Source organism: Clinocottus analis, unplaced genomic scaffold, assembly GCF_023055335.1.
Source record: "Clinocottus analis isolate CAN_PGR_092001 unplaced genomic scaffold, fCliAna1.0.p SCAF_19, whole genome shotgun sequence".
Classification (NCBI taxonomy): Eukaryota; Metazoa; Chordata; class Actinopteri; order Perciformes; family Cottidae; genus Clinocottus; species Clinocottus analis.
Window position 1 is genome coordinate 1843189 of NW_027175920.1, and position 25162 is coordinate 1868350.

Sequence of the window (25162 nt, forward strand, 5' to 3'; positions counted from 1 at the left end):
CAATCTTTCTTCAGAGCCACCAGACTCCTATAACAAAAACAGCGATTTTATTTTGCAGAACACCGTCTTTGCTAGTCTTCCTCTGCCTCTGTCGGTTATTCTCGGCGCTCTTTTGTGGCTTTTGTGACTCCGAACGAAGCATTTGAAACGCCGGAGTCGCACGATAACGCGAGCTAACACAAGCTAACGGAGCGATGGAGTCGGCGGTGGATGGAGTTGCGCGAAGGTAAAATGGCTTTTTTTGTCAATGGAGTCTGGTGGCTTTGAAGAGAGCAGAGAGGATGCCGAGGTCACACACGAAGAGGACGTAAAGAAAGACATTAAACCCATCGTGTCTCAGAAAGAGGAAGCAACTTTTTTGCAGGGTGAACGTCCCAAATCCCTAAATTTGTATTACTGGTTAGGAATCAATATTTAATCAGCAACCTCAGCTGTTTTTCAGGAAGTAGAACTAACAGGATTCACATTAAAATCAGTCAACTGTAAGCTATAATATCAAAATATCAATGACATAACATCAGGACTTAAATAACCGGCTTCCTAGCGCCATCAGAAGTGAATATTCACCACTTTTTTTAATCACACATGTGGCAACGAATGATTCCTCTGACTGCCACCTGCATCTCCTCCGTGTGCTTTTAAGTCCGTCAGTTACGTGTGATTATAAACGTCCCCGTCAGTCGCGGGTACAGTATGTGCGTCTCGGCAGAGGAGGTGCAGGAACATTATGTTATGAGCGGTGATAACGACCCGACGGGTCCGTCTGGATATTGAAGGACTCCGCCTTCGTCCTCTCTGCAGGAGCGGTCACACCCTGCTGGCCTTCTGGTTCTCTCGGCAGGAGAACAAGCTGAACAGACAGCAGACCATTGAGCTGGGCCACCACATCCTCAAAGCACATATCTTCAAGGTACGCTGGTATTTGTCATCTACAGCCACACACACACACACACACACAGCTGTGGTCTGGCTTCAAAGTAATGAATATTTACAATCCATCTCTCTTTCTCTCTTCAAGGGTCTCAGCAAGAAAGTCGGGGTTTCCTCATCCATCTTGCAGGGCCTGTGGGTGTCCTACAGCACAGAAGGCCTTTCAGCCGCGCTCTCTTCGCTCCGAAACCTCTACACACCCAACATCAAGGTACAGGGGAGAGGAGTCGTGCTTAAAGAATATGCGCTGGGTACAAAATCGAGACTGCTTGGCAAATTGCGCTTCAGCCCTAAAACGTCCCCTCGCTCTGGGCCGCGTCGGGCAACTTCTCGGAGGCGTTGCCTGGCAAAATCGTGTGGACAAGGAGAGGGAACTTCCTCACAAACGTCCACTTGGACTAGAGGGATGAGCTGATTTAAAATGGTGGTCAAAGGTCACGTTTTTTTTTGGGCCATAACTCAAAAAATCATCAGACACGAACGTGTCTCGATAGGATAATAATGAATAATGAAGTGACGGCAAAAGGGAAGTAAATGAGTGTTTCTCTCTCTCTCTCTCTCTTTCTCTCCCCCTCCCAGGTGAGCCGGCTGCTGATGCTGGGCGGAGCCAACGTGAACTACCGCACGGAGGTGCTGAACAACGCCCCCGTCCTGTGCGTCCACTCCCACCTGGGCTACATGGACATGGTGGGCCTGCTGCTGGAGTACGGCGCCTCGGTGGACTCCCCGTCCGAGAGCGGCCTCACGCCGCTGGGCTACGCCGCCGCCGGGGGCCACATGGCCATCGTGACGGCGCTCTGCCGCAGGAGGGCGAAGGTGAGCGCGGGAAGAGCGCCGATCGAGGCCACGAGGTCTCATGATCCGAGACCTTGCTTGAGATTTGCGTCTCTGATCGCCGTCATCTGTCTCCACGTTCGCAGGTGGATCACCTGGACAAGAACGGCCAGTGCGCTCTGGTCCACGCGGCCCTGCGGGGCCACATGGAGGTGGTGAAGTTCCTCATCCAGTGCGACTGGGGCCTGGGGCCGCAGCAGCAGCAGTCTCCACAAACACAACAGCAGGCCGCCTTCACCAAGAGCCACGCGGTACAGCAGGCCCTCGTCGCTGCCGCCAGCATGGGATACACAGAGGTACGTCTGATGGGAGGAAGCAGATGAGTATCAAGCCCTCCATGGTCTTTTTTCTGGAGTTTTTCTGTTTTAAAGGTTGGAGATGCACGGTTTTAAAGCCAAAAGACGAGGAAAACAGTATTAAAAATGCTTTATTAACACGTTCTGTGCCATATTCGCTCCGATGTTTGTCAGTTACATTTAGTCAAACCGTTAAGTCATATCCTCTCATTTGAGCTTACTTCGCCGCATATCAGCCATTTTTAATACTAGAAAAAGACGCCAAAGCCCCCGTTCACAGGAAGAAAAGCGACTCAACACGGCGCTGACAGGCTGATGATGATCAGTGTGTGAGCTGAAGGCAAGCAAACAACGTCTGTCGCACGAAACTCTGAAGCTCCTTCAACAGTTTTTACACTATATCAACATGTGTGAGGCGATTCAGCTCATTGCCGTGCAGCGCAGGGTTGCTTTTCTTAGCAATGCTGTACGTATCGCAGGGACATAAAAAGGGATCATCCTCACACTTGGGCTCTAAAAAAGGCTAAAACAATGTGTTAAAGCAATTGGATGAGCCTCTTTGATCAATTTAGGCTTAATTAAGTGGTTTCATGTTCATGTTTCCAGCATGTTAATCCTTTTAATAATCTTCGTCATCCCCCATCAGATTGTGTCCTACCTGCTGGATCTGCCGGAGAAAGATGAAGAGGAGGTGGAGCGGGCTCAGATCAATAACTTTGACACCTTGTGGGGGGAGACAGGTGAGAACACCTCCTTTACATCACACCTGGCTCTGAATGATTTGTGTTCAAATAGTTCTCTGCCGATACTAAAACGTGGATCAGGAGGTCGGGTTCACGCTAGGAGCTTCCATTCACTTACATTATGATGCGTTCAGGTTCATTCAGTAAAAGTGAGACGTTAGAGGTAAGTTGTCGTGATAAAATGTTGAAACTAGAAACTAAATACAGTTATGAACTGTTACTACCAGATTATTATCATCTTCAAACACACAGTTGTCTTTTTTTCATCCATACAAATTGTCTCCTCGTCATTTGGATGAATTTTTGACGGTTTGCACTGACTTCGGGGCAGCTCGAGGTCTCGTACAACAGCCGCTGTAACAAAAACCGCTCCACAAAGATCGACGGGTGTCTTGCGAGAGGGTTTTTATCTCCCGCGAGGCGAGGCAGAGCGCTGCAGTGCGGATATGAGAGACGGTCCTGTGCGTCTGCTGCTGCTGCATGATGCTGATGGCGGTGCAGCGGTGTCATTGGAGCGCAGACAGGGTGGGTGGGGGTTAGGGTGGATGTGTGTGTGCTCCGGGGTGCTGTGAGAAATGACTCGTCTGATCGCCCCGAGGCCGGGCGTTGAGAAAGGCGACGCATCGTTCGTTTCCCAGAGATGTAGGAGCTTCGTTTCACTGCAGTTTCACAAAAGTCCGTCAGTTGAAGACGAGGGATTTGAACCCACTCGGCCGTGGTTTGATTGTTTCATAGGGAGGATCAGAGAGATGACGGTTGTTCTGGATGTTGTTTTTTTTAATCCACATGTTACAGGATGGGTCAATGCAAGTGCATTATTGTAACAGCCAGAGCGTGCATGTGTAGATATACTCACTGGATATCAAAGTGTTCTTCCAGCGGAGATTTAAAAAGGTTGAAACGCAGATTCATCTGTATCAGTGTTTATGAAAAGTTGACTTTGCAACCATTAAAGTAAGTCTCTCGGTCTTGATCACTATAATTATCCTTCACTTTTAAAGAGCAACTCTTTTTTTTTTTATTTTAAAATACACTTTGCTCTGATGTGTTCCACATTCGTTTTTGTTTTGTTTTATTCCTCCTCTTTTCTCTCCTCTCCTTGTCCCCTTCTTTCATCATCTCTTCCTCTCTTATTTCCTCTCCTCTTCTCCTTGTTTCCTCTTCTGTCAAGCAACTCTTAAAAATCAATCCCAGAAATGGTTTCTCATAGAGAACACATATTATTTTCTCCTTCAGCAACAATGTATATTTTTGCATTCTGTAAACATCAACACATGAAGCCGTGATCATCGTACCTGCAGCTTCTCGTCGGCTTCGGCTCGTCGTTTCGCCGCCTCGGTGCAGACTCCCTGCTCTCATAATGTTGTTCTTCAGGCTCTCAGAGCCCTCAGTGTTCACCACCCGACCCAGCGAGCGACTCGCCGCTGAGCACAGAGAAGCTTTGAGCCGCTGGAGGCCAGAAGTTTACCTCAGGAGCCGGCGGGCCACACCAATATTTAACTTTTAGCCTCCATCCAACGGTCTCCAGATGAATAATAACGTTGCTCTGTGACTGAAGCCGTACCCTGTTTGTCCTCATCTCACCCCGGACGCGTCGTGTGTGTGTGTTTATGTGTGTGTTTGTGTGTTCCAGCTCTCACCGCAGCCTCCGGTCGAGGGAAGCTGGAGGTTTGCCGCCTGCTGCTGGAGCAGGGAGCGGCCGTGGCGCAGCCCAACCGGCGAGGCATCGTCCCGCTGTTCAGCGCCGTCCGACAGGGACACTGGCAGGTCAGTCAGTGCCCCCCTCCTTTAAAACACGCTCTTTTAAAACACTTGAAAACACTTAAAACCGTTGTTCTCCCAGACCAAACTTCTCTTGCTCCAAAAGGCAGGAAAAACCTGGCGATCGTGCTCGAGAAACATAATATTTATTTCAGCAATTTCCCCATTTAATTTGAGGATGTGCTGACGCGGGGTGCTTGTGTTTTTTTTTCAGATCGTGGACCTCCTCCTCACGCACGGCGCCGACGTCAACCTGGCCGACAAGCAGGGTCGCACTCCTCTCATGATGGCCGCCTCGGAGGGACACCTGGGCACGGTTGAGTTTCTACTGGCTCAAGGTGAGGGGCCGAGACGGAGAAACCTGAGTTTAGAGCAGATTTAAAAACCACAAAGTTGAACCCAAAAGCGCCTCGTGAACACAAATGGACACGCATGAATAAATGGGATGCTTTCGCCGCTTCTCCTCCCAGGAGCCTCTCTGTCTCTGATGGATAAGGAGGGTCTGACCGCCCTCAGCTGGGCGTGTCTGAAAGGACACCTGACCGTCGTCCGCTGCCTGGTGGAGAGCGGCGCCGCCACCGACCACGCCGACAAGAACGGACGCACGCCGCTCGACCTGGCCGCCTTCTACGGAGACTCGGAAGTGGTGAGAGCCTCGATCATGAACATATTCATAAAGTAGACGTTTAACAAGCGTGTCTTTATATGTCTGACACTATTTTTTGGAAGAAATCCTTAATTATTTGTGTGATATTGACTGAAGTTTGTTCGTAGGGCCGAAAGCCTTGAGACGCTTTTTCTCTCTCTCTTTCAGATTCTGATCAAACAGTATCTCGTTTAGGTCACAATATTTCAGATTTCAGATTAGTTTATTTAGTATTGTGTTTAGACATTTGGCTTCTTTTGTTGTATAAAAGAAATACTTCATTTTTGTATTAGAAAATGTTCAATTTGAGGAGAAGCCCCTTTGAAATGCATTGAATTTTCAACACAAATATGGAAATGAATCCATATTGAAAGAATTAGTTGGCTCATAAAATGTATTTTCAAACCTTTTCCAGCTTCAGCATCTCAAATGTGGACACTTAATAGTGTTTATTTTAGACTTATATCATAATACCTTTAATATCTTTTGTTTTTTGACTGAAAACAAGGTGAGACTTTCTCCAGTGATCCATACACAAGTCAATAAGATATTCCTTTATTTGTTCCTCAGTGGAAACAAAAATTAAACGGTCAGAAGAATAATAAATATACAGATGGAATAAAAAAATTAAGTAAGTGTGTATAAAAGTATTGCACAATAAGTAAAAAGTCCTGTTCCAACCCTCCGTCCCCGACAAAGAGCTTATCATATTCTTCATGACGCTCTCTCTCTCCATCAGGTCCAGTTCTTGGTTGACCACGGCGCCATGATCGAGCACGTAGACTACAGCGGGATGCGACCCCTCGACCGCGCGGTGGGCTGCAGGAACACGTCGGTGGTGGTCGCCCTGCTCAAGAAAGGAGCCAAGATAGGTAAGAGCGGGTCGACGGTTCAAGAGCGCCGCCGCTTAGCTCGCACAGAGGACGACCCCCCTCTCTTCTAAATGCAGCGTCGGCGTCCTCTAAAAGCTCATTTTAGCACGCCGAGACGCTTTTTTTTTTTTTAGGGGGGGGTTTCAGGCATGAGCTGCATGCAACACCACGAAGAGAGAATCCACAGATGAAAAAAAACACACTTTTAAAGCACACACACCTCCTGCTCGTCATTACAGAGCACCGGAGCGATTTACTGCTGGTTTGTGTCTCCGTGTAGCTTTGAACCGCTTCCTGCTACTGTACGTCATCCCCGCCCACACGCCCACTGCCGCTTCTCCGCAGCTATTTATGGCTCAGATGTGCGTTTCTTTTTATTGTACTACTGTTGCCGCTGTGTTGTTTTGCTCTCTCTCTCTCTGTTTCTCTCTCTCTCTCCGTTTGTCTCTATCGCTCTCTGCACATCCTCTGTCTCTCTCGCTCTCTCGGTTGCTCCGCGACGGGTTGTGTATTAGCGCTCGCGATGTTTTCTTTTCCTTTTTTTATTTCTCCTTTTTTGGTTTTGTTGCCGAGGCACTTACCTTCCGCTTCTCACTGCTGCTTTTTTGTGTTCCTTTTCTCACTTCTCCTCCTCCTCCACCTCCACCACTTTCATCACCTCTTTTTCTTTCACCTTCTCGCTGTTTCTATCGCTCTGCCCTCCCACTTACACTCCTTCCCTTGCTCTCGATCTCCTCCCCTTCCTTCCTTCCTTCCTTCCTTCTCTCCCCTCCACCCAATACCCACCCACTCTTGCCCCCCCGCCTCTCTCTCCGGCCCCAGGATGTCAGACGCTGCCCAGTCGGCCCCGAGGTAAAGCCAAGGCTGTCGACTTCTCACCCCACCAGGCATTTTGACAGCTCTATCTCCTCTTTCTGTGTTGTCTGTGTCGCCCTAAAGTGTCGGCAGGCCAGCTTAGCTTCTCAAAACTGACAAATAACAAAATAACGCGCACAAAAGGTATTAGCGCCGACAGCAGACACGGTCGGGATTTGCCTATAGAGGTAGACGGCTAACGCTAACGACGGCATGCTATCCGGCCTCTGTGACGTCGTCCCCGAGGTCGTCGACCTCTTCCATCCCACAGATGCATGACGTGACGATGCAGCCGCTCGCTAGCTCCCGCGTGGTCGCTACCTCGCGGGAGATTGCATGTGTGTGTGATTCCTCTGTGCCACCGCCGCCACAGACCGAGGGGGGATAAGCCAGCGGCGTTCATCTTAGGCCAGTCAGCAGCATTTCCAGCTCCACCACCAGCAGCAGCAGCAGCAGCAGCAGCAGCAGCAGCACCAGCAGCACCACCGAGGACAGCTAACGCCTGCAGAGCTCCGTTATATACATATATATCCCTTCCTGCTTGCCTTTTTTGTTGATCGCACCTGCCCCGTGTCTCCTTGTGCAAGATCCCCCTCCCTCCTTTTCCTCTCCATCCCTGTGGTGTCGTGTTCATGTGTCAAAGGATTGCCGGTTGCGCAGATGCAGAAAAGACACATCAGTTTCAGCAGTCTGCAGGGATTAGGCGTTTTTTGTTTTTTTTTAACGCACAACACAAAGTTTTCCCCTTGGTCTCGATCACGACCCCCGAATCGACTTACTGTACATCTGCACTTCTTGACGAGACAGAAAAAGGATCATTAGAAGAGACTTGACGGCGTTTTGTTGGCCTCTGCCTGGGCCAAAACAGATTTGCAGATAATTGCTACAGTTAAGTTTAATCAGCTATTTGAAAACAATTCAAAACGGACTCTTTCTTTCCCTCCATCCCCGCTCTCCAATTAGGTAAATTTGACTCCCAGCTGGGTTAAGAGAATGAAAAAAAAACACTTTTAATTATTGGCAAACCGCATTTGACCCGGGTCTGATGTCCTGTAAGCGAGGTCACAGCGTTCTGAACGTCAGAGCAGCTTCTTTTTTTTCTTCTAATCTTTTCTCTGCAGTGGATTGCCTGTCTTTTCTCCTCCATTCCCCCATTTTGACTGTTGTCCTCATCCCTGTTATTATTGTTGTGTGTAGTGTGACTCCCAGTCGCTCCTTCCCTCTTCCTCCTCCTCCTCCTCTTCCTCTGCTTATTGCTGTGTGTCTCTCTCACTGTGTTTCTGTTTTCATCTGCTCCTTCCTGTGTTACCCAGGTCCTGCCACATGGGCCATGGCCACCTCCAAACCCGACATCATGATCATCTTACTCAGCAAACTCATCGAGGAGGGGGACAGCTACTACAAGGTCGGAGAGCCGGCGCTCGGATATCCTTATTTTTATTCTGTTTGCACTTCATGAAGTCCAAGTAATGAAAAAGTAGAAATGCGGCAGACTTTCTCTCAACATAAGGTGGAAAAAAGATTAAGATAAGATCATTTAGACAACATGAGCCGAAAAGCTGACTTATAAATACATAATTCCATTTTAAAATATACATTTATTCTTAAGATTTTAATATTTAATAGCCAAAAAATGTAAAAGATTGAGATAACTACAATATAAATGACAGCGAGGTCAACGTAAACCAATTATATGATAAAAACTTTGTACATACATTATGAATACCTCTTCAATACATTACATATACTAATTATATACTACTCTTTAAGACTGTGTACTAGTTTTATTGTTTTCTTAATATAGACTTTGGTCAATGTTACTTGACATAAATAGATTTTGTTCTTCATAATTTTCTTCTCACTGTTCGTACAAGGTAGAAACACAATTACTATTATATCTGTACTGTAATATTGCAACGAAATATATACAGTAAAAACAAGATTATCCAACACAAATGATGATACAGATTAGCATTATTTATTTCCCAGACTATAACTAGACTTCTCTGTGTTTCCCGGCAGAAGGGGAAGGTGAAGGAGGCCGCGCAGCGTTACCAGTACGCCCTCAAAAAGTTTCCGCGCGAAGGCTTCAGCGACGACCTCAAGACGTTCAGGGAACTCAAAGTATCGCTCTTCCTCAACCTGTCCCGATGTCGGAGGAAAATGAACGTGCGTTTTTAGGGATTAACTCAAGCAGATTTGTCCTTGAGACCCAATCAGACGGCAAATAACACTTTTGCCGATATTTTCCATGTCGTTTAAATCTCTCCAGGACTTTGGGATGGCTGAGGAATTTGCGACGAAGGCACTCGAGCTGAAACCAAAATCCTATGAAGCATACTATGCCCGAGCGCGCGCCAAGCGCAGCAGCAGGTACGCTCCTTCCCTCCGTCCACGCGTCGCCATCAATGTCTGACGGTGTTTCTGTGTGGAGGCAGAGTTGTGTCTTTTTTTACCCGAGTTAATTTCTAGTTTATAATTAAATTATCTCCAAATCTTTGCTCTCAATTAAAAAAAATGCTCTAAAAAAAAAAAAAAAACGCTCTGCAAACTAAAATTTTCTCTCCAAAAAAAATAAAAAAATTCGCTCTAAAAAAAAACTGCTCTCAAAACTAAAATTTGCTCTAAATATTTTTTTTTAATTCCCTCTATAAAAAAAATAAACACAAAAAAACCTGCTATTTTTTTTTTTCGAGCGGATTTTTTTTTTCTTTTTTTTTTCGAGCAATTTTTTTAATTGAGAGCAAAGATTTGGAGATAATTTACATACAAACTAGAAATTTGCTTGGTTAAAAAAGACACAAATCTTTATTTCAAACCATATACAAATCATTTCTGCAGCTCCACTCACATTAGCTCACCCGCATCGTGACCTGAACACGCTAACTCGCTGTTCTCCTGCTTCCAGACAATTTCCTGAAGCCTTAGAGGACCTGAATGAAGCCATGCAGCAGTGCCCCAACAACCGCGAGATCCTGCGGCTGCTCCAGAGGGTGGAGGAGGAATACCACCAGCTCAGCCTGGAGGAGCACCACCAGCAGCAGCAGGACCTGGAGCTGGAGCCTCCGCCCTCCCCTCCTCCTACGCCTCCCCCGGAAGACGAGGAGTCCCTGTCCCTGTCCCTGTCCATGCCTCTGCCGCCTCCCCCGGAGCCCCGCTTGGAGGACATGGAGCCCGTCCAGGACCTGTTTGAGGACGAGGACTACCTGGAGCAGGAGCTGGAGGCCATGTCCGCGTGCCTGCCTCCGCCCGAGTCCCTCGGTAACCCGTCGGGCCTCCCCGTCATCCAGAGCCCGCCGCTCTCCCCGACGCACCCGGATCAGATCTACCTGGCGGGCGGTTCGCCCATGGGCCAGCCGTACGAGTACCACCCCACCTCTTCCTCCATGTCCTCCCCGACCCGCGGGTCCTACCAGCCCACGTCGCCCTCCCTGTCCCCGACGCACCAGAACCACTACCGGCACAGCCCGCCCCACACCTCCCCGGTGCACCACTCGTCCTACGGCTTCAGCCCGCCTTCCATGTGCCCCGGGGGCCAGGGAGGGATGGATCACCAGAGCCCGCCGCCGTCCCCTCTGCGCCGCGCCGCCCAGTACCGAGCCAGCCCGCCGGTGGAGAGCGTTTGCCTGTACCGCTCGCAGTCCGGGTCGCCCGTCCGCTACCAGACGGAGCAGCTCCCCGGCCGGCCCAAATCCCCGCTCTCCAAGATGAGCAGCCAGCGGTCGTTCCAACTGAGCTCCCAGCCCTCGCTGTCCTCGCAGCACCACCAAGCCCAGGGCCTCCGCCTGCAGCCGTCCATCGCCCAGATCGTCCGCACCAACCAGCCCGGCGGCAGCGCCATGGGCAACAGCCTCTACGCGGGCCAGATGGGCCACTCCATGGGCGGCCGCTACCAAGGGGGCTCGGTGGACGTCGTGGAGAGCCGGCTGGTGTACCAGCCGTCCCTGGACGGACGCTCCATGCCCCAGGTGCAGGGGAGCCTCAGCTCCGGGGCCCTCTGTCAGCACGGCGGCCGAGGAGGGGTTATGGAGTCGGGCCTGTTGAAGGACGAGCTGCCCCAGCGCCCCTCCTCTGCCTACCGCGCCAGCAGCGGGGGCCCGGGCGGCGTCCGCTACAGCCAGACGCCGCAGATCAGCCGCAGCCAGTCGGCCGCCTACTACCCGGTGTCCGAGCACGTGCTGGAGCGGGCCAACACCGCCATGCCCCCGTGCCAGCTGGGCTCGCCCGAGATGCCGCACATGGCGAGGCGCCCCGTCAGCGCCAACACCGCCGAGCTGAAGCAGCACGTGCCCACCCCGAGGCCCCTCATCCACTCGCAGAGCGTCGGCCTCCGGTTCTCGCCCTCCAGCAACAACATCTCCACGGGGTCCACCTCCAATCTGGCGCCGGGCTTCCGGCCGTCCTCGTCCATCCAGGGGATGGAGATCCCCCTGCAGGTGTCGTACGAGCGCGCCTGCGACGACATCTCGCCCATATCTCCCTCTCAGGGCGGAGGAGGCGGCGGCGGGCTGTACCCGGGCGAGAGCGCCCGCTCTCGGAGCACGCCCTTCATGGGCATCATAGACAAGACGGCGCGGACGCACCAGTACCTGCCCTCGCGGTCCCGGGGCATGGCGTCCATGGACTCGGCCATCAGCCCGACGTCGCCCGGCCAGCTGGTCCAGCAGGGCTCCGGCTACAGCCCCCCCGCCTCGCTGGGCAACATCGCCTACTACAACAAGACCAACAACGCCCAAAACGGACACCTGCTGGAGGAGGACTACTACGCCCAGACACAGCCGCCGTCGCTCGGCAAGCTGGCCAACGGCTCGCGTGGCGGCGGCGGCAGCGGCGGGGACATCTTGGAGCGGGTCAGCCAGGTGCCCACCTACCCGGACGTGAAGGTGGCGAGGACTCTGCCCGTGGCTCAGGCCTACCAGGACAACATGTACCGCCAGCTGTCGCGCGACTCCCGGACCCAGGGCCCCACCTCCCCCATCAAACCAAAGAGACCTTTTGTGGAGTCAAATGTGTGACGGGGTCTTGTCTGTGATTGGCTGATTGGACGTGTTAGTGGGATGCGAGAGGAGAGGAAAATATTTAGCCCCCTTGTGACGAACTCATCTTACAGAACTCACCGGGAGACAGTCGGAGAGAAAACCACACACACAAACACACTTAGGGTTGCAGACATTATCCGAAAAACATTACTCACGAGGGAAGCGGTTATTTCATCGTCATGTTCTGCACACAGGTGGGATGACGGGAGGGTCAAAGACCAGCGCACCTTTTTTTCCGAAACGTCGCGCGGCACAAAAAGTTCCCACACGTGAACACAAGAATCTTCTGACTGTCGGGAGTGAAAGTACTTCATCATCGGACTCTTAACTCGTGGACTCTGTGCCCATCTTCTGTTCTTTCAAAGTGTGCTCTTAACCGAGGTTGCTAGTAGGCTCTATTCTATGTAATACAATATTATATGTTCAATACTGTACATTGCTCAGAAAAATACGAAAAAGGCTCAACAACTCAGTACTTAAGAGAAAAACGACAATATTTATAATTAAGTTATATATTGTACATAGAAAGGAAACATAGTTTGCGGTTGAATTGTTTTCTGTTAACCTCGCCTGTGTGTCCCACTGCTAGTCGTACGGATGAGGAGAAGCCAGGAAGGGAGGGGCAACGACCAACTTTGAGTGATATAATTAGCGCTATTGTGGCACATTAATAAAGATTTTAAAGCGAGAAAATGCTGCGATGCGTCCTCGATGCTCCGAAGGCCGCACCTGGAGTATTCTCTTTGTTGATTCGTCGACAGATTATTGCTTTTTCAGTGGTTTCAGATTAAAAAAAAGATGTTGTGCCTTCAAATGTTGTTTTTTTTAATCCAAAACCACAGAGACATTCAGTTAAAGAGAAAAAGAAAAGCCGGAGAACGTTTGACCTTTTTAACACCCCGTCAATCAAAATTGCTTATCAAAAGGTTCATTAACACTTACGGAGATTAAGAGTACCACAAAGTGCATGTATGTACTTTTGAAAAGGTTTAAACTAACATTAAAAAAAGCTTTAGTCAGGATAAAAATCCAAATATCTCATCTTGCCTCATTTCTAAAGGTAAAGAAACATGAATTCTGACTTCCCATATGCTTTTCTTTTTAAATATTACACTGCTTTGAATGCGCTGTCAATCATCTGCTCACGTGAACCCGGCGAAGCGTCCGCCGCCGTCGTTTCGTACGAGCTCCTTCGGTTGCTTTCCAACTCGCTTTGAGGACAGATTGCTGTATTTTGGCCTCGAGTGCAATAAATCAGTTTCTAGCTTGAATCTTTGACTAAAAAAAAAACAAAACAAATCAATCAACGACGCAGGTCAAATGCTGAATCGGGTGATTCTATTGGTCGTGTCAGAGTTGGCCTTTGTCTCTCCTCTGCAGGTAATCAGAGAGAGAGCGAGCGATTAAAAGCAGGCGAATGCAAACACGACCACTGTTCTAGACCTTTTCCTCCCTTTATTCTGTGTCGTTTCTTTTTACCCACAATGCATTTTTATTCCGCCACTTCTGCACTAAAAATGCCTGTTAAGTTCTTAACTAAGGGTGCACTTTATGTATTTTACTTACTGTGTTGTTCTGATTGTTGACTTTGGAGGAAGTGTGTGTGCGTGTGTGTGTGTGATCAGGCAGACCGCTGACCAGAGACTATCATAGACACTTATTATTATTATTATTATTGTTATATGATTTACAAAGCAGTGATGAATGACAATATGAATAGCAAACGGATGTTTTTAAACTGGTGAAGATGTATAGACTTTCTAGCACAAGTTGTATATACGCTGACTCAGATATTCCACGGGTTTGTTTCAGGAGGCCGAACATATTTAAGTATTCCACGTCTTGAGAATAAAATATATACATTAAAGTCCTCTATATCTCTAAATCAGCCAGTCTGATCCACTGGCCTTGCACACATCTTGAAATTTAGTCAAATCTACTGCAACAAATGAAAGTATGACTGCGGTTTCAGTGCCCTTAAGCTCCATGTTTTGGAGTTTGGGTGATAGAGAAAGTGGAATAGTGAGAATATAGTTTGTATATGTGGGAAAAAAGTTACGGACCATTTGTCTGTAACGTTTTATTTTGCTTTCTCCGATTCAGAATATGGAAAAGAGGGGAGGGGGGCAGTTCATCCTTCAACCTGCTACCAGAGAGATGCCCTACTTATCTTTACAGAAATGAAGATATAAACTGTATTATACTTAATTTAAAAAGACTTCTAAGTTGAGGATAGTGGAGGGGTGTATGGTTTCAAGCTGTCTATGTATATTAGTTTGCTGTAAATAGTCTGATGCATGTTCTATTCTTTCCATGAGCTCAAGCAGAAACATGTATAGCGGTGTTCTGACCCCCTGTGTGTGTGTGTGTGTGTGAGTGTGTGTGAGATACAACGTTCGGATCGCGATAAGGAAAAGCGCTTTCCTCCCCCCCCCCGAACGATCCTCATCATTTTCCTTCGACCAGACAAAAAGCAAAAGGTTCTTTTTATTTTATTTTGACGTGTTTGCTTGCTGAGCAGAGTTTCTCTTGTCTGTAAATGTGAGCTTTCAGATCGCTGTGATAAAAAGTTTAATTAAAAACAATAAAAAAGAATGTGTTTTTAATCTCATGATAACTGATTGTAATCTGTACAGTCAAACCTATGTATTGGAGAAAAAAAAAAAGAACATATTTATAAATGGTTACCAACTGAAACACGCCCCGCATGTCAGTCGTTTATTTTTAAGAATATTTTTATATAACACACACATATACGTTTCTTATTTGGGATTATTTGTGGTCCACGAAACAACATGTAACACCAGTGTGTCCACAGTAACCTGCACAACTTGATGCAATTCCATACACTCCCAAAACATTGCATATTATAAAGCTAACGGTAAAAGAAAAGGTGTTGCATTGGATTTTTTTTTACTATATTAAATGTTTGTGTAACTTACATCGTACATCTGCCGACCTAAACAAAGTAATGAGCTCCAGTTTGCCCAAAACCTCTAGTGAATGTTGAATGTTATGTGATGTAACTCCGCCCATTTTTCACATCAGAGTCTGTTTGCAGGTGTCGGCGTCTCCAGGGGAATCTACACGAAATCTAACACATCGCCTCAAGTGATGTCACTTGAGTCGAAGTGAGAAGTGAGTTCACCGGACCTCTGCCGCCGCCACTCGTCTCTGCATTGTGGGTAATATCAGTGCCATGTTTTTGACTCTTTGACTGGTTAACGTTAACAATTATGGTACTATAATGTTCCAGCGGTCCAGAAAGTTTAAATTAATCCCTCTTAACTGCCTTAAACACCTGAACTCACTTCATTGAGAAGATATTTTCTATCTGATGGAAGTCTGAGGGCTGAAACTTCCTTAATTTAGTGAACACAAGGTGTTCCCATCAGCCTTTCTCTGGTAAGATTCAAATGCTAGACCCTGTCACATGTTTTAAAGCACTTTTCCCATCAAAAATATACAGTAGTATCAACATTTATTATTATTGCAGTATTAAAGATTGACTGCTAATGTAAAACAAAACACTTAAGGCCCATGTAATGTAATCGCACCAACAAAAAAAAGGACACTCTTCAGCCAAATAGTAAGAGAACAGAGATAAATATGGAGTAATTAACGACAGCCTTAACACACCTGTGAAATACTTAGAATGGAGATTTTAAGTGCAGAAACTCAGAAGGAACCTTTTGTCCTTGTTGAGGTCAAAGACGGAAGTTTCTAGTCGCTCTTCCTCTTGTGGGTGAACAGGTGAACCAGGCCCGGCACCAGCAACATTACGATCTGAGGCACCATGACGAACTTGACGAAGAACAGCCCGTAGAAGAGTCCCACCGGTCGGATGGGGAGCGGCAGGCGGTTGATGTGGTACAGCCCCATGGACGAGATGGCCAGGGACAAAGCCCGGGGAGCCCAAGGCAGAGACCATCCGCCCGGCTTCCAGTACTGGGCCATCCCCAAACCCAGGAGGGCCCCGCAGTCTCGAGTCAGAGAGGAGAACGGGGTCGAATCCAGACGAACCCACTCCTCACGGCTGCACCATTTCTTAGATAAAGCAATAGACCTGTGGGAGAAAAAAACAAATGTATCAAGGTTACATTTACTTTGCTTATTATGCACCGAATATAATTATCACCACACGTGTAAATAAAGTGAAAAGCTGATACCAGGAGAGGTCGATCCCCAGCCACTGCAGTCCGGCGTGCAGCAGCACGGTGCCGAGCAGCAGGCCGGTGCTGAGGCTGAAGAAGAACAGCAGGGAGCGATGGTCCGGGACTCTGCGGCTCAGAAAGACCCCAAGAAAGAAACCTGACAAAAAGCAAGTGCATCAGACTAAATTTGCAACATTAAAAATAGACAGTATGCGGTTTTTAATAGGTTTATAGTCACGTAGTGTATGAGGCGACCCTACAATTTTCTAGTGATTTTGGATTCCTATGATTTTTGCCTCTGTGTGAAGAAGTTCTTAAATTCAACAGATTAGCCAAAAACAAGCCAATACTGTCTGGTTCTTTTACCTAGTTGTGATTTTCCTGCCCTGCAAACACTCATGTTTTTTTTAGCTTGTGCGTGAAAACTGCATTCAGACCTGTGATGGAGCCGGTGACCACCTGGTGAGGGAAGTGTGCGAGGATGAAGATCCTGGAGAGTCCGACCGTCAGCAGCATTACCAAGTAGAACAGGTAGGGAGCAGCTGATAACGTCACACTGGAGCCACACAGCAAGAGAGTAATGACACAATAAGCTATGGCAGTCTCAAATTTCTTCATCGGGGCTTTTTTTAAATTTCATTTCAAATGGGCCTATACCTGCGAGTACGGGAGTAGAGGAATGACCCCAGTGAGGACACCACGATCCACCAGACTGCTGCCGTCACCATCGCATGTCCCGACGGACTGCCTGAGAGACAGACGGCGGCTTTAGAGCTCCGACCGTGTCGTGAATTAAGCGTGTTGATATGTCTTTAAGGGTTTTTCTCACCTGGTCCGGTCTCACAGGTGGCAGAAAACTGGTGAACGTCCGGTTCTTTGTTGACAAACAGACGTGATTCCCCTATCCACCAGTATGGCCTTTCTCCAAACAGCATCCTGGGAAGAATTAATTAATGAATAATAAACAATAACATCTGTCCATTTCCACCTCCTCCACCAGAGTGTATAAGCACATTTACAAAGGTAGTCTTTGTACCTCAACAGTTTCCTAACACCTCAAATGTATCTGTACTCTCTGGTATGTGAATTATGCATTAACCCCTGCACACCCTCACCTTAATATAGAACAAAATATTCATAATTCTCCATCTGACTCTAAGAATTCTAAACCTCCAATACCCCCAAACTGTTTTGCCTTTATCCAATATTTAATTCCAAGGTTTCATTATTTCGTGGTGTATAAAAATATAAGAAATGTCATCATCACAACACTTAATTATGTTTTTGTTTCAACAATGCCTACCACATTCATCATGTGGGTTGGATCCATCTTTGTTGTGATAAGCTATCAATGTCTGTCAGTCAGTCAGTCAATAAATTTTTTGGGGGAAATTATACTACTACTAGTTAATTACTACGCGGTACTGTATATAAACGGTTCCGCTTGTATCCGTTTCACATCGGACAGTATACACCGCCGGACTGCGTTCCTTTTTCAGAAGCTGCAACGTCAACCGAACATATACATATTTACATACGTATATATTTTTTTTAAAATCTAACTTTTTTTATTTCGAATAAAATAATAAAACACTATAGTTGCCATTGTATCTCACTAACACTGACTCATCTGAATGTCAACAGCACGTTACACGTCACGCTAACATGTTATTAAAGAGTATAAAAGCTACACGTTAAAAACGTGTTGGCTAAAGTACATATTTCAGCCTTACCATTTAAACACCAAGTTTAACCACTCCGATACAGCTGCTATCCAAAGCACCGCGACTCCAATTCGTTTGCTGAAGAAGTATGTGAAAGGGAAGACGAGCAAAAAGGCTGCTTTAGGATCCCCAATATGAGTGATAACCAGCCACATTGCTTCATGGTTTAACGTCCTCTGCTGCAGACGTTCAGCAATCCAGATGCCTTGGGTGTGAATGTCCTCCATGCCTGCGTCCTCACCGAAACATATGCTGGATATTGGAAAAAGAAAAAAAAAACGCAATCCTGTTAATTCTGTTCTTCAGGAAGTGCTGCAGCAATGCATGCAGTGCTGCCAGCTATCCGGCAGGGGGAGCCCTTTGAATGAAGAGTGGTTGAATCGTGTTGAATGGGAGACAAAGCCACAGCTTTACACATCGATAAATTAAATTATATTTACACGCTTTGGACAATTAAAGTGCTTGGTGTACGATTTTAGTGATACAGAACTATGTCACATATATTACATTTTGAATATAATTCGTCGTATTATAATGAATGACCACGACGCGACGTACGTGGACACGCCCAGGTTTCTTCTCCATACGACATCGCGTCGTTTTACGTAAGGCAGGCGCTCCGGTTTCCTGGCGGAGAAGATGGCGGCTCCTGGACCGGGGGAGTATTTCAGCGTCGGGAGCCATGTCTCTTGCCTCACCTGCTTGGGCCAACGTCTGCAAGGAGAAGTGGTCGCCTTCGACTACCAGTCCAAGATGTTAACTCTGAGTATCCTTTGTTTGTTTCGAGCCGCGGGGCGGCTTGCTAGTCCTGCCTGGCTGGCTGCAAGGGCCTGTAAGGGTAACCGAAAATGTGTCAAATAGTGATCCGCGCAGGCGTAATTGGTGCTAGCCGAGTTGTACATCTTTGTCCGTTTTAAATATGTTCCTACGGGAGGTAGTCGCCGATCCTCGGTGTATCTGTTGGAAAGACACCGTAGGAGTGACCGGGTCATCCCCCGCGGTTTCACGTAACGCGTCGAGGAGAGCATGTGTTGTGAATCCACTCATTGTATTGCCAGCCCTTAACATGGATCACTATCTGGCAACGGACCCCTCGTAAGGCATCATGGCTGTTTGCTCTCAACAGGCACAAACCGTTGCTAGTTAGCGAGCTAACTGACATTCGCCGTACCTCGCGCCCCGGCTCGCGCGCACACCCCGTTCTCCTCGCGTACAGTCTACGATGTCGGGTTTTTATTTTTAAAAACTAAAGGTTTTATTTATCAATCGGCGGCGACGAACGGACGCCCGAGTTTCCCCCTTCCACGCTACAATGAAAGTTGCAGTTGGCTCAGCTAACGTGCTAACTGTCGGTCAACCGCCGGCTCAATTAATGGTATTAGCATTCCCGAGCTTATCAGCTGGGCTTTCCCCCCTCTCTCTCTCACATACACACACACACGTCTCATCCGATCCGATCCCGACGACATTGTTTATTAGTGGATGAATTGTCCCACATATTTCATCTCAACAAAATTGCACAGAGTCGCCGGTATCATGAGTTCATCAACCACCGACGTTAGCTTGCTGATGAGCATGTCTACACCCATGCATAGGTGTAGGTGTGTGTGTGTAATGCAAATGATTTAGATGGCATCCTGTTTCAGCTCAGGACTTGTATACATGTGTGTGTTCTGGTTTCGTTGCCGATGCTTTTGGGGCGAAACGCCGAAATGAATGGAGTTGATACAGAGCCGAGGTTTGACAGTTTGCATCACGGGCCTTTTTGGTTTGTTTGACACTTCGGAGGCGTCCAACATAAACTGAATTAATATCTCAGTCAAATGTGTTTTTATTTTTTTCAGAAAATCCATCTGAGTCAGAAAACCCTGTAAAAAGTACATGACGCTTTTTCTTCCACAGGTCTTGGATGTAATTATATTACTGTGCTCAGAATGAAACTAAAATCAGACCTCTATTGAAAGATTGCGCAATTAAAACTTATGTCAGGGTGATAACGAGTTATATTACATCCTGCCAAGTGTCTTTTTATTGGATCGTGAGACCCCAACAAAATTAGAATTAAAGAGCACTTTGAAAACTGATGCAATATCTCGTGAACCTGACTAAAATATGTGGAGAGCCGGCTGTGCATCGCTCTCTTGACTAGTAGTTCCTGTAATACTGACCGGGCAGGTGGCGTCGACTCCTCCGGGCTCTGGTCTGTCAAGATATCTGAAATGTACCGATATGTGTTAAGATAAATGTGCAGCAGGATACATTTTTTTCCACTTAATTTGACTGCAAACCAGTGCGCTTAAAGATCTAGATGCCATATCTTGAGTTGATATATTATTAATCAGGCGTTTTGTAAAATAAGTCAAGTTGTCATTGCTAAATTGACACGAGACAATTCATTTAGTTGGCTTTTCGGCAGAGAAACTCACTCAAAGTCACAAATTGAACCCTTGCGTATGTGCATTAGCTGTCCACTATTTTAAGGCCTTTATTACAATTCTTCAATCATTCTTCTGTGATGACTATAGGTGGCAGCACTGCCTTTGCCTCTGTAACTGGCACTACCTCTCACTGTCAGTGTTAGTCAGCCAGTGTTCTCTGCATCATAAGCTCCTCTGTGCAGGCTCAACTGACGGTGTTCAGGTTCACGCGGGGTCAGATCGTAATGTTCATTCTGTGTTGTCATGAGTGTCGTCATCGAGTTGTGTGCCTTGACTTTAGTTCCTTCCCAGAATGTGCTTCCTCCAGCGGCAAGCCAAACCTCAACGACGTCATCCTGATCAACTTAGCCTATGTTTCTGATGTGGACATAATTAATGACCGCACCGAGACTCCACCCCCACTAGCATCACTGAATGTTAGCAAGGTAAGTCTTTTTGTCCAATTAATGTGCCTGTGTGTGTCCACCAGGCAATATGTATGAGTGTGTCAGAGCGAGATACATCAGAAGCTATATACTATTTGTGAATGTGAGGTTGCATGTCAAAACTAATGAAACTGAAAACGCATCATTTACACTGAGCTGTGACTGAATTTGGGGGCTGGATCCTCTAAAATTTGTGGCCCAAGCCGGCTGGTCCATCACAGGATCTGTCGTCCTCTAATTACCAAATTAAATGGTGCATTCAGGGGATTTTTGTAAATTTTCGAAAGGACAAAAATGTCAAAGTCCGTCACTTGGCAGTTTTCTCTTAAACAGCCAGCAAAGTGTGTGTATTTGTAATTTTCTCACATGGGCACACAATGTACAACTAGTCCAGTGTACCTGGTAATATGATGCAGTTACTTAATACTTCCTGAATTAATGAGTTCATGGGGTTCAGTGAAGGCCCCATTAACATAATTTACCTTCCACTATGGTATAATAAGGCTGGGAAAGTGGCGTTTACTGCCTAGTCAGCTTATGTTTGGTTTAGAAGTATTTACTCCTAAGAAGCCTGCCTTTATGACACAACATTTTAAGAAGAAATTAATGTGTTTTAGTCTAAATTACACCCCTATGTATTCGAGGTGTTTACTACACGAGTAAAGCTTTGCAAAGCTCTGATCCCTCTGTTCCTACATGAGAATAATTATGTAGGTAACTTAAAACTATACTGTTGAACCCAATGAACAAGATCACTTTGTCGCAATCATGCAGGAATTAGATTTATAAAATGCTAAAAGTCTCCCCTGTGGAGCAAAAGGTTGCGAGCAAGAGTTCTTAACTAAAACACAGCGGAAGATGCATTTAAATGTTAATGTCAAAGCTGTTTAAATAATGTTAATGTCTTTTGTTCTCCTCACGCAGCTTGCCAATCGAGCAAGGACAGAAAAGGAGGACAAGCTGTCCCAAGCCTATGCAATCAGTGCTGGGGTTTCTGTGGAGGGCCAACAGCTATTCCAGACTATTCACAAAACGTAAGCACTTCGTCCTGTTGATCAGTGAAGATCAAAAGCATCCGTCCATGTCGGACGCCATGTGATCGGGACCCTGCCCTGTTGAACCCGGGTTCAGAGTCAGGTCATCATAAGACCACAACAAAGTCTAAACCAAAAAAATTATTTAAAACGCAATAGTAGCTTATGAAATATTTACTCGTAAGAAGTTTTGTCTACTTTTTCAATATTTGACCTTGAACATTTTGCTAATTTTAAAGCAGATCTCCAGCTGCTAAAAAAGTCACATTTAACGCTCAACTTGACCAACATAATTAAAGTTAGAACATATAATTGGTAAACAGGGTGTTGTGTTTGGGCTGACAAAAGCTGATTCCAGACCAGTTTAAATAAAATGCATTTTTGGCCCTACTTTGTGGGACGGATGGATCTTTATTGCAGTACTCAGGCTCGTTATTAAATGAGCCTTAATCCTTTATGAGATCGTAATCTTTCTAGTACTCGCAAACATCCTTGTAGTCAGTCGGCTACATAAGGGTCATGTGACCGACTGTCTCGATACGAAGCATCACTATTACAAATGGTTTCACTTTAAAGTCGCGTGATAACTTCCCTGATCGCTTATCTCGGTCGTTAAGCCATCTGCATCAACTCCATCTCCGCAGTGCATTCTGCTGTAGCTGAGCAGATGGAGAGGTTACTTTAAGGAAACCCGGCATGATGATCACTTCCTGCCCCGTCGCATTGTTTGCTTCAACAAAGCCTTTTCCCCCCAGCAGTAGATTGGATGATGTTTGCTTTTCTTTGCAGCATCAAAGACTGTAAATGGCAGGAGAAGAACATTATTGTGATGGACGACGTCGTTATCTCGCCGCCTTACCAGGTTGAGAACTGCAAAGGCAAAGAGGGAAGCGCTTTAAGTCATGTACGCAAAATAGTAAGTATGCTCCTTATATCTCTGCAATATTTCAGCCAGCTGAAACATTATAATGCACCTTTCTGCACTTTCATGATGCACGGCATCAATAATAACAATAAGAAGAAGCGGCAGACGAACTTAAGAGACCATTTGGCTGCATCGAGTCGATTTACTTTCATACTTACAGTAGATTTTATATTCTTTTACTATAGGAAGATTTTGAATGCAGGACTTTTACTTTGAATGTTTTTTTTATGTTTTCGTATGGTCTTGATCTTTTACTTCAGTAAAAGACGGTGGTACTTTTGCAAAGTATTTATTGATGACACTGGATCTTTCCTGATCAGCGTCCTCTCTCCTCATTTATCTTTTTAAAACGAAGCAAATGGACGGCTTCATTTCAGAACGAGGTGAACGCTAAATTAATCCTTTTTTATGAGGTTTTTGGACGCTACGCGCAGCTGCGACGAGATCCAGTTAGACTTCTGGTGGCTAATCATATTAATAATAGGCTTTGTTTTGTTCCTGCTAACACTTAAAGAGGTTAAACTCATCACAGCAGCAGCAGCAGCTGTTTGACTGTGAAGCTTCAATGTCATATCTGCTGCTGCCTGCAGAAGCTCCATTTATACCCACCGATATTAACAATATTGCAATATTTTGACAACGTTATGTGTATTAACATCATTATTAAATATGGTCCTCGTCCCGCCGTGTACAAGTTATAACTTCCCTGTGTTGCTCTGCGTACAATGACGGCCTGAGACGTGTTTTTTTTATCTTTTTAGCGCAGACTTTTTACAAAATCGGTGTCAGTTTTTTAAATCGTTGTGGTTTCGTTCTTGCAGGTTGAGAAACATTTTAGAGACGTGGAAAGTCAGAAGTCCATGCAACGTTCACAAGCACAGCAAACACAGAAGGACTCCACTTTATCTTCTTGAGTTGGCGGCGCGGGTCGACCGGGGAAGGCGACACGGGTGGTTTTGTTCCCACTGCCAGACGAAGTCGGCATTCCTTGTCCTCAGTCCAAGACCACAAGGAGGAGCGCTGAGGGCCCTGGATCCAGAAGATCAAAATACCATTAAATGAAAAAGACAAAAAAGAAAGAAGATTAAATCTTAAATTAGACTTTATAAAGAATAATTTAAACATGAACCATAAAGCAACCATAGTTTTCCTTAACTAACTTGTCTCATTCTGCCCCTCCTCATTCTCATCCTCCTCTTCCTCGCCCCCCCCTCCTCTCCCCTCTCCTCCTGTCCCCCGAAGCCTTTTCTTTTTTCCGCCCTCCTTCCTTTGCCTTCAGTTCCATTTCAAAAAGAGAAAACTAGAGCAGTCAGAAAGGCTTGTTAGCTTTATTTTTCTGTCATTGTTTCCTTTTTTGCTGTATCCATGTTCTACTGTCTGTATTTTCTGTATTTTAAACAAAATGTGACTTGAAACGCCACACTTTAAGGACATTTTCTAAAATAAAAGTAACAAAAATTCTGACTGTAATACAGTATTTTTCAACAACTTTTTGAAGGACTCTTAAAAAAAACAAAGTTTAAACTAAAGCGTTCTGTAAATATTTATTCCGGTGGAGCATCTTGAGGGTAAAATGTTACGCTCGGCATGTTTCTCGTCTTCGGGGCGACGGATGGAGCGCCCACCGTGACCACTTTTTTTTTTTTTTTTTAACAGCTGAGGTTTTCATGCACAACGCTCGGGTTTCTTCTCATCCCCGAGTGTGACAGGGAACCGAAGCCGCCGCTGGGACCAATGATTTATCGAGTGTCTTAATCCTCTGGCTTAATAGCTGCTTGATGACATTTGCTGCTTTTTTAAATCTTCATCTGAACGTTGGACTTTACTTAATACTGCTGTTGGAGCTTGACTTGTGTGAACAATACTTCCTCAAAACAACTGATTTCTATTTTGGGTGGAAGTCCAGGTCGGCTTGTGTGACTTGATGCTTGATACCGGTGACTGGAGTAAATCTGCGAGATTGTCACTTTTAAATAATCTTCAGATTATTTGCTTGAGTGACTGTTTTGTTATGTAAAATTTCAGAAAGATAGTTTAAAATGTCTCTACAAACCTTCAAAATCTGTATTTTTCTGGTAAAAACATGCAGATATTTACATTTTTAGGGGCTGTTCCAGGGAATCTTGCTCTGACAACTTCTAAAACAATTGCAACTTGTGTTTTTATATTATGAACGGTGAAGCTTGATTCCCTCACCAGCATGTAGTGGTGACACATCAAGGCAAACTGCTTCCATTTTATTAAAAAAAAAAAAAACGGCATCCTAATAGAGCAGCAGATGTAAATCCTTACTTTAGGAAAGCATCCAAAACGGACCAGGTTTGCTCCCCAGATATGGTTACGTTTGCTGATTATCCGTTTAAGCCCATAATCCTTCTCTAATCAGGAATATATCCAATGTCTGCCCATGGAATTTAGTGAAATGACATCCATATCAGGTTGTTTCGGTGGGAAGAAGATAGCGATGCTGTTCGGCCGGAGCGGTC

At 46.1% G+C, this 25162-nt stretch overlaps 3 protein-coding genes across 14 annotated transcripts in view; 2 read left to right on the forward strand and 1 right to left on the reverse strand.

Moving 5' to 3' along the window:
* The window catches only part of tanc2b (tetratricopeptide repeat, ankyrin repeat and coiled-coil containing 2b), a 129203-nt gene extending 114520 nt beyond the window's left edge, over positions 1-14683 (forward strand). For 8 of the 11 annotated variants that reach the window (XM_068582622.1, XM_068582627.1, XM_068582623.1 and 5 more), the window contains 14 exons: positions 802-910; positions 1019-1141; positions 1510-1746; positions 1851-2060; positions 2707-2800; positions 4437-4570; positions 4779-4902; positions 5035-5210; positions 5950-6082; positions 6905-6934; positions 8251-8342; positions 8960-9106; positions 9210-9310; positions 9846-14683. In XM_068582622.1, the coding sequence (XP_068438723.1) occupies positions 802-910; positions 1019-1141; positions 1510-1746; positions 1851-2060; positions 2707-2800; positions 4437-4570; positions 4779-4902; positions 5035-5210; positions 5950-6082; positions 6905-6934; positions 8251-8342; positions 8960-9106; positions 9210-9310; positions 9846-11952 (3817 nt within the window). In that variant the 3' untranslated portion in view covers positions 11953-14683. The remainder of the gene's footprint in view (positions 1-801; positions 911-1018; positions 1142-1509; positions 1747-1850; positions 2061-2706; positions 2801-4436; positions 4571-4778; positions 4903-5034; positions 5211-5949; positions 6083-6904; positions 6935-8250; positions 8343-8959; positions 9107-9209; positions 9311-9845) is intronic. The other 3 variants (XM_068582624.1, XM_068582628.1, XM_068582631.1) reach the window with 2 other exon arrangements.
* A 935-nt stretch (positions 14684-15618) lies between these two features.
* g6pc3 (glucose-6-phosphatase catalytic subunit 3) lies at positions 15619-19110 on the reverse strand. 2 transcript variants are annotated; one of them, XM_068582640.1, is made up of 8 exons: positions 18784-19110; positions 18413-18684; positions 17864-18106; positions 16960-17066; positions 16788-16878; positions 16568-16686; positions 16146-16287; positions 15619-16042 (listed from the first exon to the last, which is right to left on the reverse strand). In XM_068582640.1, exons 3-8 carry the CDS (start codon positions 18079-18081, stop codon positions 15700-15702), a joined length of 1020 nt encoding a protein of 339 aa, XP_068438741.1. In that variant the 5' UTR covers positions 18082-18106; positions 18413-18684; positions 18784-19110; the 3' UTR covers positions 15619-15699. The 2 variants fall into 2 exon arrangements, with proteins under 2 accessions (XP_068438741.1, XP_068438742.1); XM_068582641.1 differs by lacking the exons at positions 18413-18684; positions 18784-19110 and having other exon boundaries at positions 17864-18209.
* On the forward strand, positions 18444-24137 carry lsm12b (LSM12 homolog b). The gene is made up of 5 exons (XM_068582645.1): positions 18444-18620; positions 20584-20717; positions 21642-21751; positions 22541-22667; positions 23498-24137. The coding sequence occupies exons 1-5, from the start codon at positions 18494-18496 to the stop codon at positions 23588-23590; spliced, it is 591 nt and encodes a 196-aa protein (XP_068438746.1). The 5' UTR covers positions 18444-18493; the 3' UTR covers positions 23591-24137.
* The last annotated feature ends 1025 nt before the right edge of the window (positions 24138-25162 follow it).

What these genes read in the sequence shown, in the direction of transcription:
- g6pc3 (XM_068582640.1), bottom strand. Translation starts at nt 18,081, where the DNA reads ATGGAGGACATTCACACCCAAGGCATCTGGATTGCTGAACGTCTGCAG. An exon ending in CACCTGTGAGACCGGACCAG is followed by an intron (nt 16,879 to 16,959) that starts GTGAGAAAAACC and finishes TCTGTCTCTCAG; the next exon opens with GCAGTCCGTCGGGACATGCG. An exon ending in GGTCACCGGCTCCATCACAG is followed by an intron (nt 16,288 to 16,567) that starts GTCTGAATGCAG and finishes GCTTTTTGTCAG; the next exon opens with GTTTCTTTCTTGGGGTCTTT.
- lsm12b (XM_068582645.1), top strand. Translation starts at nt 18,494, where the DNA reads ATGGCGGCTCCTGGACCGGGGGAGTATTTCAGCGTCGGGAGCCATGTC. An exon ending in TTCCAGACTATTCACAAAAC is followed by an intron (nt 21,752 to 22,540) that starts GTAAGCACTTCG and finishes TTTTCTTTGCAG; the next exon opens with CATCAAAGACTGTAAATGGC. An exon ending in TAAGTCATGTACGCAAAATA is followed by an intron (nt 22,668 to 23,497) that starts GTAAGTATGCTC and finishes TCGTTCTTGCAG; the next exon opens with GTTGAGAAACATTTTAGAGA.